The 17,464-nt window shown below is 44.5% G+C and overlaps 1 protein-coding gene across 2 annotated transcripts in view; it reads right to left on the bottom strand.

Annotated features, from left to right (window-relative positions):
* Nucleotides 1-16,956, bottom strand: part of LOC126161655 (protein MIS12 homolog) — a 52,572-nt gene extending 35,616 nt beyond the window's left edge. Inside the window, exons 1-2 of one of the 2 annotated variants that reach the window (XM_049917649.1) lie at nucleotides 16,605-16,956; nucleotides 409-687 (exon numbers count right to left, since the gene is read on the bottom strand). In XM_049917649.1, coding sequence (XP_049773606.1) covers nucleotides 409-454 — 46 coding nt within the window. In that variant the 5' untranslated portion in view covers nucleotides 455-687; nucleotides 16,605-16,956. The remainder of the gene's footprint in view (nucleotides 1-408; nucleotides 688-16,604) is intronic. The other variant, XM_049917648.1, reaches the window with a different exon arrangement.
* Nucleotides 16,957-17,464: the final 508 nt, after the last annotated feature.

The raw sequence follows: 17,464 nt of genomic DNA, 5'->3' as shown, positions 1-17,464 counted from the left end.
GGACTATCTTTGTTAAATGCTCCATTCAGTTCCAAACCAGTAGACTGCAGTTGGTTTTGGATACAATGCCGTGGACAGTGAGTTAAGCCATCAAATCTGTGAGGCAAGCTGTTATCACTTCATTCAGCCATCTAAAGGAACAGAGACAATCATACTGAATGCACACTTGACTTCCTTTCCCCCCTATCTGCCAGTTATTTTCTGAGGGGCCCCATTACCCACCAAATCTTGGAGTCTCCAGTGACAAACATTACCTTTATCTGTATTTATCCTGACACAGCAGGACAATCTGCCACAGGCCCCAGAAAAAAAAAGGCTTCATGTGCTGGTTCATGTGATACAAACAATGGGCAGCACCTTTCATCTGTCGTTAAAGAATAAGGGGACAGCCATGTGGCCAGTACTCACATTTGCCTTCTGCCCAGTGACATGCAAACCCACCATTGTCCGTCATTTATCTCTGACATGAATAATGAAGATCCAGCCAGATCTTGCACATCGATAAGTGCAGCAACATCAGGATTCCTAATGGATTCCAGAAGCACCAAACCTTGCACTAAATGTAACTGCAGTTCTAGGCACTAGCCATAATCCTACTGACCATGGCAAACATCGGTGCTAGCTGTTTCTCAGCACTAGACAATTGCCCTTTGGTTCCAAACAACAAGCGTAGCCCCAATTTATTTCCTGAAAAGGAGAATACTATAATAATAAAAATGATGGCACTAACCCAAACAGCTGAAAGCAGACCATGACAACAAGAGATCACAACGCACTACAAAAAGGCAGCCACTAAGCAAAGAAAATTATTGTTACTGCCATTTTAGTTTTATCACTACCATCAAAATGAAAAGCTAGATTAGTTTAAAGTGGCCCCCAAGCAGTCAATAATATTGTGTAATATTACTGAAGTGCTCCTTAGACTGTTCAATAAAATGTACAATTATAGTTCAGAATGTTTGTGGTAAAGACATTGTTGCCTTACTAACTAGTCTACTTTGCTGGGAAGGGGAAGGATTGATGGACAAAAAATTGATACAAGGAGCATCAAAGATCCACTACTGAAACTTGAGGGAACTGAGGTTGAACAGAAAAAAATCATAGCATTTTACATGTTAATGGCCCAATATTTGATACTTTATACAAAATGGCTGTAACCATGACCAAAAAGCCAAATATTCCAATGAGACACAATTCCAAACCAGCACCTATCTATTAAGCTACAATATCTGGTTACTGGCAATTCTTTCTATGACTGGCCATTCTTGCAGATCAAAGTACTGGAGACAAAGCTATGGAAATATGTCATGCAACACTATGTGCATCAAAGGATTGTATTTAAAAAAAAGGAGAATCAGGTAATATAGTTGTATGCAAATAACAGACTTTGGTTGTTAATATTCTGTAAATACACAAGGTTTTGTGTAAATTTCAACAACCAGAGAGAATGGGTCAAATTAATCAAAATTTGTAAGACACACAGAACAGTGCATCATCAATAATAAGACTAGATAGATGACGGACATGTTGATGTAGCCTCAACAACACTTTCCTGTGCAACTGAAACACTCACAATATGCAAAGTCAAGTCAAGGAAGAGCCATTAAACAAAATGACAATGTGAAAGCACATGTTGATGCGCCTTGCTGGCATCATTGGGTGCAATATCAGAAAATTCAAATAAACTGGAAATTTGATCTGAGATACATACATAGCATGCTTCAACGAAGGTGATGTGTAAAACCAATGGATTCAAATGACATAAAGATTACATCGAGTGAGGTGGTTAGGCGTGCCACTGGATACTATGCACATTCTTCACACTTGCATATGAAGGGGGATCTTAACACACTGCGGACAGGTCCTGAGTTTACTCGAGTTTTTCATACGCCATCTGTAGATGCCACCTGCTGTGATATTTTAACCACTTTATCTATTTAAGTGTTTACATCAGAAGTCAATGTATTAAACTTTATAGCCTTGATGTACTTTTTGCTTACTTAGCATTTTGATATGTCAAACAGTACCCTTTAGTCTCGACATTCCTCCTGCTTTCAGAGGAAGTGCTATTCAGGAGATGAACAAATGTGAAATACTTTAGGAGTTTTTTGACGACAATTACCAGTGACGGTCACCTCACTAGACATGCAAAGAAATGTAACGTGGCAGCGTTTTCAAGCGACTCCAATAATAATGATGAAAGTGATTCTGTTCTTGTAAGTGATTCATTCTGTAATAATGAAAACCTGTTTGAGACAGAAGCTGAGTCTCACTCGGACACTGTCTATGACAGCACACGAGTGAGACACTGGCACCGTCTCTAATGTGTTAACACCAACTGCTGCATCCAGGAAGGTTTAGAGTCTGAGGTTACTGCCCTCCTTCAGCCAACTGTATATCACATTTCAGCAGAATAATACCAACCTACATGTGCGATGAAAGTGTAAGCCTTCTTGGAAGGATAGCAGCTGAATCTACTTCCTTCACATCCCATTTTGTCTAACATGTATAAAATGTCCAAGATAGGGGTTATCACCAACTTTTTCTTCACAGTTCTCCATTAACAACTGTTGACAGTCCTTGGGCTGTTGTGCGGAATCCAGCTGGGAGGAGATTCAGTAGGAACATATCCAGTCCTATTTTGATTCCATGCTATGACTTTTAAGAGGTTTTAACTGTGGTACATGTTACCTCCGTACCTTACCTAATTATCAGACAGGAATTGTGTAAAATTCTATAGGCTTCAATATATGTTTATTATTACCAGTGTTGGCTCATGCAAAATTTTAACCATTTGCTGCAATATTACAAAAATAAACAGATTGTGTTTCACTGTGCCGTCATGATCATCATCATCATCATCATCATCATCATTTAAGACTGATTATGCCTTTCAGCGTTCAGTCTAGAGCATAGCCCCCCTTATACAGTTCCTCCATGATCCCCTATTCAGTGCTAACATTGGTGCCTCTTCTGATGGTAAACCTATTACTTCAAAATCATTCTTAACCGAATCCAGGTACCTTCTCCTTGGTCTGCCCCGACTCCTCCTACCCTCTACTGCTGAATCCATGAGTCTCTTGGGTAACCTTGCTTCTCCCATGCGTGTAACATGACCCCACCATCTAAGCCTGTTCGCCCTGACTGCTACATGTATAGAGTTCATTCCCAGTTTTTCTTTGATTTCCTCATTGTGGACACCCTCCTGCTATTGTTCCCATCTACTAGTACCTGCAATCATCCTAGCTACTTTCATATCCGTAACATCCACCTTGTTGATAAGGTAACCTGAATCCACCCAGCTTTCGCTCCCATACAACAAAGTTGGTCGAAAGATCGAACGGTGCACAGATAACTTAGTCTTGGTACTGACTTCCTTCTTGCAGGAGAGAGTAGATCGTAGCTGAGCGCTCACTGCATTAGCTTTGCTACACCTCGCTTCCAGTTCTTTCACTATGTTGCCATCCTGTGAGAATATGCATCCTAAGTACTTGAAACCGTCCACCTGTTCTAACTTTGTTCCTCGTATTTGGCACTCAATCCGTTTATATTTCTTTCCCACTGACATTACTTTCGTTTTGGAGATGCTAATCTTCATGCCATAGTCCTTACATTTCTGATCTAGCTCTGAAATATTACTTTGCAAACTTTCAATCGAATCTGCCATCACAACTACGTCATCCGCATATGCAAGACTGCTTATTTTGTGTTCACATATCTTAATCTCACCCAGCCAGTCCATTGTTTTCAACATATGATCCATAAATAATATGAACAACAGTGGAGACAGGTTGCAGCCTTGTCTTACCCCTGAAACTACTCTGAACCATGAACTCAATTTACCGTCAATTCTAACTGCTGCCTGACTATCCATGTAAAGACCTTTAATTGCTTGCAAAAGTATGCCTCCTATTCCATAATCTTGTAGAACAGACAATAACTTCCTCCTAGGACCCCGGCCATATGCCTTTTCTAGATCTATAAAGCATAGATACAATTCCCTGTTCCACTCATAACACTTCTCCATTATTTGCCGTAAGCTAAAGATCTGGTCCTGACAACCTCTAAGAGGCCTAAACCCACACTGATTTTCATCCAATTGGTCCTCAACTAATACTCGCACTTTCCTTTCAACAATACCTGAGAAGATTTTACCCACAACGCTGATTAAAGAGATACCTCTGTAGTTGTTACAATCTTTTCTGTTTCCATGTTTAAAGATTGGTGTGATTACTGCTTTTGTCCAGTCTGATGGAACCTGTCCCGACTCCCAAGCCATTTCAATTATCCTGTGTAGCCATTTAAGACCTGACATTCCACTGTATTTGATGAGTTCCAACTTAATTTCATCCACCCCAGCCGCTTTATTGCACTGCAATCTATTGACCATTTTTTCCACTTCCTCAAATGTGATCCTATTTCCATCATCATTCCTATCCCATTCTACCTCGAAATCTGAAACATTACTGATCGTATTTTCACCTACATTGAGCAACTCTTCAAAATATTCCCTCCATCTGCCCAAGGCATCCACAGGATTCACCAGCAGTTTTCCTGACCTGTCCAAAATGCTTGTCATTTCCTTCTTACCTCCCTTTCGAAGACTGCTAATTACACTCCAGAATGGTTTTCCAGCAGCTTGACCCATAGTCTCCAACCTGTTTCCAAAGTCTTCCCACGATTTCTTCTTGGATGCTGCAATTATCTGTTTGGCTTTGTTTCTTTCTTCAACATAACTTTCTCTGTCTACCTGGGTTCTGGTATGTAGCCATTTTTGATACGCCTTCTTTTTCCTTTTACAGGCTGCCTTGACTGTATCATTCCACCAAGCTGTTTGCTTCATCCTACTTTTACACACTACTGTTCCAAGACATTCTTTAGCCACTTCTAGTACTGTTTTTTTTTTTTTTTTTTTTTTTTGTTGTGGTTTTAGGGCGCAAAACTTCTATGGTCATTAGCGCCCAGCCCATGACTTAAGACAGTAAAAAACCGAAATTTAAAACCAGCAGCAATGGGAACAAAGTCAGAAAATTGGAGAAACTAAAAATAGAAGACTGCTTAAAAATCCACTACAGAAAGGGGGTGATTGTCCCCAAAAAAAGCTTCAAATGACTGACGTCATTTCACTGTCACTAATAAACTGTAGAACGCGGTCGGCGGAGCGCGTGTCATCTGCTAAAATCGACGATAGATCAGGCGATAGCTGTAGACAGGAGCGTAACGGATTAAAATAGGGGCATTCAATTAAAAGGTGTCTTACCGTCCACAGCTGAGAGCAGTGGGGACAGAGTGGGGGAGGATCGCCGCTTAAAAGATGTCGATGGCTAAAACGACAATGCCCTATCCGGAGTCTAGCTAAAATTACCTCCTCCCGACGACGCGTTCGGGAGGAAGAGGTCCAAGCGCAAGGAAGGGCTTTCACTTCCCGCAATTTATTACAGGGAAGTGCCGACCAATGGGCATGCCATAAATGAGCAACATGGCGACATAAATCGTTCCGAAGATCGGTGAAGGGAAGCGACTGAATAGCTGGCCGAGGAAGAGAGACTGCGGCCTTGGCCGCTATATCGGCCGCCTCATTCCCACAGATACCAGCGTGTCCCGGGAGCCAGAGGAACGCCACCGAGACGCCCCTCAGGTGAAGCAAGCGCAGACAGTCCTGAATCCGGTGGACCAGAGGGTGCACAGGGTAAAGAGCTTGGAGACTGAGGAGAGAGCTGAGAGAATCTGAGCAGATAACGTACTGTATCCGCTGATGGCGGCGGATGTAGTGGACAGCCTGGAGAACAGCGTAAAGCTCCGCAGTATAAACCGAACACTGGTCGGGAAGCCGAAAGCGATTTGGGGTGTCGCCAACAATATAGGCACTCCCTACACCTAACGATGTTTTCGAGCCGTCGGTGTAAATAAATGTGGCGTCCGTCATTTCTGCACATAGAGCAGCAAATGCCCGACGATAAACAAGTGTAGGGGTACCATCTTTGGGAAATTGACAAAGGTCACGGAGCAGGCAGATCCGGGGACGGAGCCAAGGCGGTGCTGTACCCCAAGTTGTCAGGAAGGTTTTAGGAAAGCGGAAGGAAAGAGAATGGAGCAGTTGACGGAAGCGGACTCCCGGGGGTAGTAGGGAGGAGGGGCGGCCTGCATACCCTACATCAAAGGAGGCGTCGAAAAAAAGGTCGTGGGCTGGATTAGCAGGCATGGAAGACAGACGGCTAGCATAACGACTCAGGAGGACTGCTCGCCGATTGGACAGCGGAGGTTCAGCAGTCTCAGCATAAAGGCTTTCCACAGGGCTAGTGTAAAAAGCTCCAGACACTAAACGTAATCCACGGTGGTGGATAGAGTCGAGACGCCGAAGAATAGACGGCCGAGCAGAGGAGTAGACTATGCTTCCATAATCCAATTTCGAGCGCACTAAGGCGCGATAGAGGCGGAGAAGGACCACTCGGTCCGCTCCCCAGGAGGTACCATTCAGGACACGGAGGGTGTTAAGTGATCGCAGACAGCGAGCCGAAAGATAGGAAACGTGGGAGGACCAGCATAGTTTTCTGTCAAACATAAGACCCAAGAATTTAGCGACGTCTGAAAACGGAAGGTTGACAGGACCTAGATGTAAGGAGGGCGGAAGAAACTCCGTACGTCGCCAAAAATTGACACAAACGGTCTTACTGGGTGAAAAACGGAAGCCAGTTTCGATGCTCCACGAGTGGAGGCGATCGAGACATCCTTGAAGACGTCGTTCAAGAAGGCTGGTCCGTTGAGAGCTGTAGTAGATCGCAAAATCGTCCACAAAGAGGGAGCCCGAGACATCAGGAGGGAGACAATCCATAATTGGATTTATGGCGATGGCAAACAGTACAACACTCAGCACGGATCCCTGGGGTACCCCGTTTTCTTGGGAGAAAGTACGGGAGAGAGTAGTGTTCACCCGCACCCGAAAAATGCGCTCTGCCATAAATTCGCGAAGAAAAAGGGGCAGCCGGCCTCGAAAGCCCCAAGAGAACAGTGTGCGGAGGATGCCTGTCCTCCAACAGGTATCGTATGCTCTCTCCAGATCAAAAAATATTGCTACCGTTTGGCGTTGCCGGAGAAAATTGTTCATGATATAAGTGGAGAGAGCGACAAGATGGTCAACTGCAGAACGATGCTTCCGAAATCCGCATTGGGCTGGTGTTAAAAGGCTGCGGGATTCCAGCCACCAAGCTAAACGGTAATTCACCATACGCTCCAAAACCTTACAGACACTACTCGTGAGAGAAATGGGGCGATAGCTAGAGGGGAGATGTTTGTCCTTTCCAGGTTTCGGAACGGGAACGACAATAGCTTCCCGCCACCGTCTGGGAAAGGTGCTGCCGGTCCAAATTCGATTATAAAGGCGAAGGAGGTAACGCAGACTATGGGTGGATAAATGCAGCAACATTTGGACATGGATACCATCCGGTCCTGGGGCGGAGGAGCGAGAAGATGAGAGGGCATGTTGGAGTTCCCACATGGAGAAAACAGTATTGTAGCTTTCGTGATGTTGGGAGGAGAAAGCAAGAGGTCGCACTTCCGCTGCACGTTTCTTCGGGAGAAACGCTGGCGGGTAATTTGAAGAGCTCGAAATCTCAGCAAAGTGCTGACCCAACGAGTTAGAAATTGCGACGGGGTCCACTAGGGTATCATGCGCGACAGTGAGCCCAGAAACCGGGGAGAAACTAGGCGCGCCTGAGAACCGTCGAAGCCGACTCCAAACTTCCGAGGAGGGAGTGAAAGTGTTAAATGAGCTAATAAAGAATTTCCAGCTTGCCTTCTTGCTATCGCGGATGACGCGACGGCATCGCGCACGGAGCTGCTTATAGCGGATACAGTTGGCCAAAGTAGGATGGTGACGGAAAATGCGAAGAGCACGTCGCCGCTCACGTATTGCGTCACGGCATGCCTCGTTCCACCAAGGAACTGGGGGGCGCCGGGGCAATTCGGAGGTGCGTGGTATTGAACGTTCCGCAGCTGTAAGGATAACGTCGGTAATGTGTGTGACCTCATCGTCGACGCTGGGAAAGCGACGGTCATCGAAAGTCGCGAGAGACGAAAAAAGTGTCCAATCGGCTTGGGCAAACTTCCAGCGTCGCGGGCGCATATATGGCAGTTGAGGCTGCAGTCTGAGGACACATGGAAAGTGGTCACTCGAGTGTGTATCATCAAGGGCGAACCATTCGAAGCGCCGAGCTAGCGGAACAGTACCGACCGCAAGGTCCAAATGAGATAATGTTGTCGTGGAGGCAGACAAAAATGTGGGGACCCCAGTGTTGAGGCAAACTAGATCCGCTTGGTGGAAGACGTCTAGCAATAGAGAGCCACGTGGACAAGGATGAGGAGATCCCCAAAGCGGGTGGTGGGCATTGAAGTCCCCAACCAGCAAATAGGGGGGTGGAAGCTGACCAAGAAGATGAAAGAGATCAGCTCGTGCCATTGGTGTGGACGATGGAATGTATACAGTACAAAGAGAGAACGTGTATCCGGAAAGTGAAAGACGGACGGCGACAGCTTGGAAGGAAGTGTTTAAGGGGATTGGGTGATAATGGAGAGTATCACGGAGAAGAATCATGAGTCCTCCATGGGCTGGAGAGCCTTCAACAGAGGGGAGATCATATCGGACAGACTGAAAATGAGGGAGAACAAAGCGGTCATGGGGACGCAGCTTTGTTTCCTGAAGACAGAAGATGACCGGCGAGTAGGAGCGTAAGAGGACCGACAATTCATCCCGATTGGCTCGAATGCCGCGGATATTCCAGTGGATAATGGACATGGGGTGAAAAGAGAATGGAGGAATGTGACCAAAGTTGCTGTCAACTCAAAGACTGCTCGGAGCTAGCAACCGACAGCATGGAATGGCATTCAGCCGAAGGCAGAAGATCCTGATCCATAAGTTGGTCAGGAGCAGTCCCTGCCACCAGCGATCGGCCGGTTGACCGGCCACCAGCAGTGCGCCTCGGCGACACAGAAGATGGCCGAGGGCGATTTCCGCCAGGTGGTGCTGTAGAGGGGGCACGCCTTGGCGGAGAAGGAGAGGAACTGGGTTTCTTTGTAGCCTTCTTGGAAGAATGTTGTTTAGAGGAAGGAGGAACCGATGGTTGTGAAGCTGCGGTCCGTAAAAACTCTTCACGAGTATGCTCTTTTTTCGAAGACTTGGCGTCCGACTTTTGGGCTCGAGATGTAGCAGAACCCGACGAAGGGTGAGCCATAGAGTGGGCAGGCGAAAGTGGTGAGGTTGAACGAGCGATCTTTGCGCTGGCCGATCTGACGACCGTGGTACTAAAGGTGAGGTCGCAAGTCTGCGTGGCCGCCTCCTTTGTTGGCCGAGGAGAAGCAAGGACAGTGCTGTATTTTCCTGTCTGAGGCACGGTGGGCTTGCGACTGGCGAATAATTTTCGAGCAGCAAAGGTCGACACCTTTTCCTTCACCCTTATTTCCTGGATGAGCTTCTCATCCTTAAAAACGGGGCAATCTCGAGAGGAAGCAGCGTGGTCACCCATACAGTTGATGCAGCGAGGGGATGGAGGTGGACAAGCACCCTCATGGGCATCCGTGCCACACGTAACACATTTGGCTGGATTGGAACAGGACTGGCTGGTGTGATTGAACCGCTGACATCGATAGCAACGCGTAGGGTTTGGGACGTAAGGGCGAACGGAAATTATCTCATAGCCTGCTTTGATTTTCGATGGGAGTTGAACTGTGTCAAATGTCAAGAAGACAGTGCGGGTTGGAATGATGTTCGTGTCAACCCGTTTCATTACTCTATGAACTGCCGTTACGCCCTGGTCAGACAGATAGTGCTGAATTTCTTCGTCAGACAATCCATCGAGGGAGCGTGTATAAACGACTCCACGCGAGGAATTCAAGGTACGGTGCGGTTCCACCCGGACAGGGAAGGTGTGGAGCAGAGAAGTACGCAGCAATTTTTGTGACTGGAGGGCACTGTGTGTTTCTAACAACAGGGTGCCATTCCGTAATCTGGAACAAGACTTTACAGGACCTGCTATTGCGTCGACTCCTTTCTGAATAATGAAAGGGTTGACCGTGGAGAAGTCATGACCTTCATCAGACCGAGAAACAACAAGGAACTGTGGCAACGATGGAAGAATCGTCTGTGGCTGAGACTCAGTATGCTTACGTTTGTGACTAGACTTAGTGGAAGGTGAGGAAACCATTGCGGAAGAATCCCCCATGATTACCGGCGTCTCCGATGGCGCGCTCCTCCCTTGTGGGGGCCCTCTCTGAGGGCACTCCCGCCTTAGGTGATTGTTCACACCTCAGGTCACACCTCCCGACAAACGGACGGAGGGACCAATCGGCATTTTCGGAAGGTATCAGCTCGGGTAATCACCCCTCCCTGGGCCTGGCCGTTACCAGGGGGTACGTACGTGTCCTACCTGTCTACCCGGGGCGGGGAATTACGCGTTACCCCGTCACCGGCTACGCACGAAGGGCGTGGGTCGGCCTTCAGACACGCACAGGGAGGAAGAAAGAGAAAGGGAAGGGAAGGAAGAGAGGTCTCAAACGCCGCAGCGGAGAAAAGAGAAAGAGAAGAGGTAAGGAAAAGAGAAGGACAAAGGACAAAGAGAAGGACAAAGGAAGGAAAAAGACAGAGAAGGACAAAGGAAGGAAGAAGACATAAAAGCAAGGAAGGCAAGAAATGCAGTACATTTACGAGCGTCCGTCTCCGGACGTAGGCACAAACCATACTCCCAGATGGGGAGAAAGAGAAGGAAAGAGCCAGAGGTGAGGGGAGGAGGGGCGAAGATAGGGATGGGGAAGGATAAGGAATGGGAAGGTATGCAGCCCGGAAAGGAAGGAAGGCCACATTAGCTCGGGGTCCCGTGCTCGCTACGCACGTATCCACAAAAGAGTTGTGGACCCCCTGGGGGGCTTCTAGTACTGTGTCCCTGTACCTTGTCCATTCCTTTTCCAATGACTGTAATTGACTACATTCAAGTAACTGGTACCTTTCTGAGATCGCTGTTATGTACTTGTGCCTGATTTCCTTATCCTGAAGTTTCTCCACTCTTATCCTCCTACATATGGACCTGACCTCCTGCACTTTCGGCCTCACAATCCCAATTTCACTGCAGATTAAATAATGATCAGTGTCATCAAAGAATCCCCTGAATACACGTGTGTCCCTCACAGCCTTCCTGAATTCCTGATCTGTTATTATATAGTCAATGACAGATCTGGTTCCCTTGCCTTCCCAAGTATACCGGTGAATGTTCTTATGTTTAAAAAAGGAGTTTGTGATTACTAAGCCCATACTGGCACAGAAATCCAAGAGTTGTTTCCCGTTCCTGTTGGCCTCCATATCCTCTCCAAATTTACCCATAACCTTTTCATACCCTTCTGTTCGATTTCCAATCCTTGCGTTAAAATCACCCATGAGCAGAACACTGTCCTTGTCCTTTACTCTAACAACTACATCACTGAGTGCCTCATAAAAACTATCCATCTTATCTTGATCTGTCCCTTCACAATGCGAATATACTGACACAATCCTAATTTTCTTGCTAGACACTGTCAAATCTATCCACATCAGTCATTCGTTTACATACCTTATTGCAACTACGCTGGGTTTCATTGCTTTCCTGATGTAAAGCCCTACACCCCATTGTGCTATTCCTGCTTTGACTCCTGACAGGTAGACCTTGTATTCTCCCACTTCCTCTTCTTCTCACCCCTTACCCGAATGTCACTAACAGCTAAAACGTCCAGCCCCATCTTACTTGCAGCCTCTGCCAGCTCTACCTTCTTCCCAGAGTAGCCCCCATTGATATTAATAGCTCCCCATCTCATTACCATTTGTTTGCCAAGTCGTATCTTAGGAGTCCCTGGTTTGTCAGTTAGAGGTGGGACTCCGTCACCTCCAAAGGTCCGAGGCATTTTGCTCTGATTGTTGCCAGCATCATATTTAAAGTACCGGGGAAGCAGGTTGCTAGCCTTACTTGCCCCACGTCCCATTGGATTTTACCCCTAACGGCTGAGGGACTAATTGGTGGATTTGATAGTCTTTGCCGTATGAGCACAAAGGTAACCACGACTCAGAATATGTCCGAGATGCCCAGCCTTATTCCAAAGTAACTGGTATCCCGCCTGTCGGGACCACTTACTTGGCCACTCATACATTGCCCGTGGTTCATGAACTAGGACATGACTACAGGAACCCACACCATGCCGCCATGATAGGCAGACTTAATATTTTTGAGATCGTAGCTTTACCTAATGCAGTGAGATCAAGTATATTGTTTGTATACTTATTATATCCACTATGCTTTCAATTTCCTCATATATCAGATTTTTTTTTATACCACCATCTGTAGTGTTTTGACTTGGAGGGTAGTACTCTTAACAGAATATATTAATTTTATGTATATAAACTGAAATGTTTAAATATATTTAAATTTTATAATCAAATGTTTACCATTGTGAGGAACAAAAAGAAATGGGGAAAAAAGTTGCAGTAGCATGAGGAATTGAACCAGAACTGATGAATTGCCAGCTGGTGTGCTTTAGCATTGGGTCAGGGAACCAATACATCAAATATTTCTCAAAAATCTCTCCTACTATACACTTGTACATTTCTTTACATGCAGTTTCGAAGAAACCTACCAACCTGGCGCTGTGAATGAAAGCAATCAGTGCCAGAAGGGATGATGTCACATTAGAGCACACGCATTGAAAGCAGTCAACGGTGTCCCTTCTTTGAGTTGATCGTAAGGTCACTGACCATTTCAGCATCAGATATTGGTTTACAGTTATCACTGAGAGAGTGCTACAAAACATATTTTCATCCATTTCATGTGCATACCAGCATGCATTAAAAGAGAAATGGCACAATTTAAGTGCAATATCTACCATGTGCTTTATTACAGTCACAAACAAATGAACAGAGCTGGAATAAGATTTTATGGGAAAATCTCACAGAAAAATAGATTATATTACTACTAGAAACATGAGAGTAAGAAAATACGTGAAAGGTACCTGCTCTCTTCTTGTTCAAGTCTACAGTACACAAGAACAACAATAAACAACATACTGAAAAAGATAAAAATCAATGGAAAACTTGTAAAGAAATCCAGCCAGTATCTTATTGATGCCATTTTTTACTTTGACAGGGTACAACCTGAAGTACAGTTTCATTATCAGCAGATTTGTTACAAGGGAACCTTCACAGCAGTCAACATGCAACATGCACTTTTCGTCGGTTGTGACAATGGATGAGACGTGGATGCCATTTTTCAATCCAGAAACAAAGCGCCTGTCAGCTCAATGGAAGCACACAGATTCACCGCCACCAAAAAAATTTCAGGTAACCGCCAGTGCTGAAAAAATGATGGTGTCCATGTTCTGGGACAGCAAGGGCGTAATCCTTACCCATTGTGTTCCAAAGGGCAGTACGGTAACAGGTGCATCCTACGAAAATGTTTTGAAGAACAAATTCCTTCCTGCACTGCAACAAAAACGTCCGGGAAGGGCTGCGCGTGTGCTGTTTCACCAAGACAACGCACCCGCACATCGAGCTAATGTTACGCAACAGTTTCTCTGTGATAACAACTTTGAAGTGATTCCTCATGCTCCCTACTCACCTGACCTGGCTCCTAGTGACTTTTGGCTTTTTCCAACAATGAAAGACACTCTCTGTGGTAGCACATTCACCAGCCGTGCTGCTATTGCCTCTGCGATTTTCCAGTGGTCAAAACAGACTCCTAAAGAAGCCTTCGCCGCTGCCATGGAATCATGGTGTTTGCGTTGTGAAAAATGTGTACGTCTGCAGGGCGATTACGTCGAGAAGTAACGCCAGTTTCATAGATTTTGGGTAAGTAGTTAATTAGAAAAAAAAAAAAAAAATCGGAGGCCTTAGAACTTGAATGCACCTCATACATTGACAATTTCTGCTTTGTTTTGATATTAATTTCTGTAATGTAAATTGTGGCTGCATAGTGATCTGTAATGCACACAGGAGGTTGTCGTGACAAACTAGTTGGGTTAACTGAATCTGCCGATACCAGATGTCAGCTTTGACATGCTACTATATAATGCAGAACACTACTCCCCTAAACAGATTGCATTTCCACCAGATTTACACTGAGGTTGCGAAAGTGATGGGATAGTAACACACATACATAGATGGCAGTAGTACTGCGTACATAAGGTATAAAATAGTAGTGCACTGGTTGCCCTCAGGTAATTCATGTGAGGGGGTTTCCGATGTGATTATGGCAGCATGACAAATTAACAGACTTTGAATGCGGAATGGTAGTTGGAGCTACACACATGGGTCATTCCGGTTTGGAAATTGTTAGGGGATTAAAAATTCTGAGATACACAGTGTCAAGAGAGTGCCGACAGTACCAAATTTCAAGGCTTAGCTCTCACCACAGACAATGCAGTGGCCGACAACGTTCATTTAATGACTGAGAGCAGTGGTGTTTGCATAGAGTTGTCAGTACTAATGCATGAAACAACAACAAAAGGCAATGTGGGACTTAGGACAAACATATGAATTAGGACAGAGCGGCGAGATTTGCTGTTAATGAGCTGTGGACAGCATATGCCGATGCAAGTGCTTTTATTAATAGCATGACATCACCTGCAGTGCCTCTCCCGTACTTGTGTCTATATCAGATGGACCCTAGATGATTGGAAAATCATGGCCCAATTTCAGTTGCTAAGAGCAGATGGTAGGGTTTGTGTGTGGCACAGACCCCACAAAGCTATAGACCCAAGTTGTCAACAAGCCACTGTGCACTCTGTTGGTGGTTCCTTAATGCTGTATGCTGTATTCATATGGAATAGACTGGGTCCTCTGGTCCAACTGAACTGATCATTGAGTGATAATGGTTATGTTTGGCTACTTAGAGTTCATCTGCAGCCATTCATGGACTTCACGTTCCCTAACAACAAAGGAATTTTTATGGATGATAATGCGCCATATCACCAGGCCACAACTGCTCATGATTGATTTGAAGAACATTCTGGTCAATTTGAGACAGTAATTTCGGCACCCATTTCACCCAACATGTATTCCATCGAACATTTATGTGAACAATTAAGGGGGTTAGTTCATTCACAAAATGCTGCACTGGCAACACTTTCGCAATTATGGACAGGTAAAGATGTAGCATGGCTCAATATTTCCACAGGGGTCTTTCAACAACTTCTTCAGCCCATACCATGCCAAGTTGCTGAACTATGTCGGGCAAAATGAGGTATCCCATGACCTGTCACCTCGATGTATATACGTACAGTGAACATGAGCTAAGCCACCATCAACAAGAAAAACAATAATTATAAACAGAACATACTACTGAGATCTACAACTGAAGCCAACACATAAAAACATCCTAGACACCATTTACATACTGCATGATGACACGATTTACTTATGATGACATAATTAAAAAAATATACCTAATGATTGTTTGCATTATTTACTAGACTAAAGTGAAGTTCATTATGTTACGCCAACAGGACTGTTAAGAATATAAAAAGAATATAATAGCAATTACAAAAAGTCTACGGAAACATAATATTTCTATCAAAAAGTGATGAACTTGATAACACTTAAGAAAAAATATTTACATCATTCGTTATTAGTAATTTAAAATATAACTTTGAGTCCTGGACCCTTGGAAAAACCTAGAAGTATACTGACAGCAACAAAGAATGAAATATGACACTCTACATGGGGAGAAAATCCAGTGACTTAGTATTAAAGAAAATGAATAAGAACAGGATTAGGTTTCACACAGCAGACACTCAAACCTAACAGAACCTGGTTAACTTTTCACGGGAGACTAGCAAATAATTTGGGGTGGGGGGGGCTAATGCGAGAGGTGAGGGGGATATGCATGGGGGGGGGGGGGGGGCGGCTAATGCGAGAGGTGAGGGGGATATGCATAGGGGAGGGGATTGGGTAATATAGGCTACAAAATATGGCAAACTTTTGTACATTTTGGTGGTTTCTTTCAATCATTTCAGTCACATTCTGCGGTATCGCAGGATGTTATTCTTTCCAACATCTTCAGCCGACTGTTCCCCATAAACCATAAAATACATATACCGGTGAAAGGAAGTAAGAACATCGGTGTTCGAAATGTCAAACGTGTCAACAAGCGTTCAGAGCAGTGTTTTGACTCGATTAGTTTCCAAAACGGCGATTAAAAAAGATAGACTTCTTTTTAACTTAATAATGGTACACTGTTCAACCGCAAACTCACATTTCGCTATACTTCAGCACAACAAACCATTTAAAATATGTTTTGCAGTGATCTTTAATTGAATGTTTTTGTAAAACACAGGGGTAAATAGGAAATCCATCGAATACGATATTTTTTAAGCGTTACGAAAGTATGCAGTTTACACGATACGCTGTATTAAAGATCTACCCAAAACATTTTCAGTGTAAGTTGTTGCACTTAAGTGTCGCGAAATGTGACATCCTCAGCTAAACAAGGTAACCTACGATAGCAAATAAAAAATAAATTGCCACTGTAGAACGACAGCCAAAACACGGAATTTAAAGCCACTTTTGTATACTAACTACATGTAAAACAAAGTGAACTTACGGTGCACGAATAAAAATCTCGAGGAAAATCCGAAAAATTGTGTCTCATACTCTCCTTTCAACAATGCTTGGCTGTCTAGATATTGTGGAGGATCCATTTAAATTACTCTGTACGATTACAAAAAACAAACTTTACGTGTTGACAAGCATTTTAGATACTAAATCATCACACACAAAACTGGTGGTTTGTAAGTCGTATACAATCTTGAAGTAACAGTCACAGTTCTTATCAATAGCACATACTCCTAGCTCCACTGACTATTGTAGACTGCAAACTAGGTTGGATAAACATACAACCAAATCAAAACACCACCCAAACAAAACTGGCGGTTTGTAAGCCATAGATAATATATGAGTTGAAAGTCGAAGAAACTATCGATAGTTCGTAGTCTCATAGCTATTACCAATTAATCCCAGACTGCAATAATGTCAGCAGTTCGCACGGAACATCAATATAAAGATGGATTCACACTTGATGGAACCTCACCGCCATGTCCGTCACGTCAAAAGATTCTCCTCCTTTGTTCAAAGGGTGGTATTCACATACGCCGTCAACAGAACGTCATGGACACGTCACGTCACGGAGAGGTTTCTCGGGAATCAGACGGACCACAGTGAAGCCTACTTGGCGAGCAGCTGTAACAACTCATCTCGGGAATTTTTGTAAAAGTTATTAACAAGTTCGATGACAAACGCAATTAAGACGCCGCATATTATTTTACAATTGTAGATATACATGTTCACAGATAATTTTTGTAGCCTCGATGCTATTGTTCAATATGCAAGACGGTTATATGAACGAGGGATAATTAAAAATCTACTTCGCCGACAGTCCTTCACTGCCGGAGAAGAGCCGGTTAA

This window comes from Schistocerca cancellata, chromosome 2 (genome assembly GCF_023864275.1).
Source record: "Schistocerca cancellata isolate TAMUIC-IGC-003103 chromosome 2, iqSchCanc2.1, whole genome shotgun sequence".
In the NCBI taxonomy this organism is placed as follows: Eukaryota; Metazoa; Arthropoda; class Insecta; order Orthoptera; family Acrididae; genus Schistocerca; species Schistocerca cancellata.
Note: the sequence above shows the minus strand (reverse complement) of the source record. Positions and strands in the feature narration are given on the sequence as shown.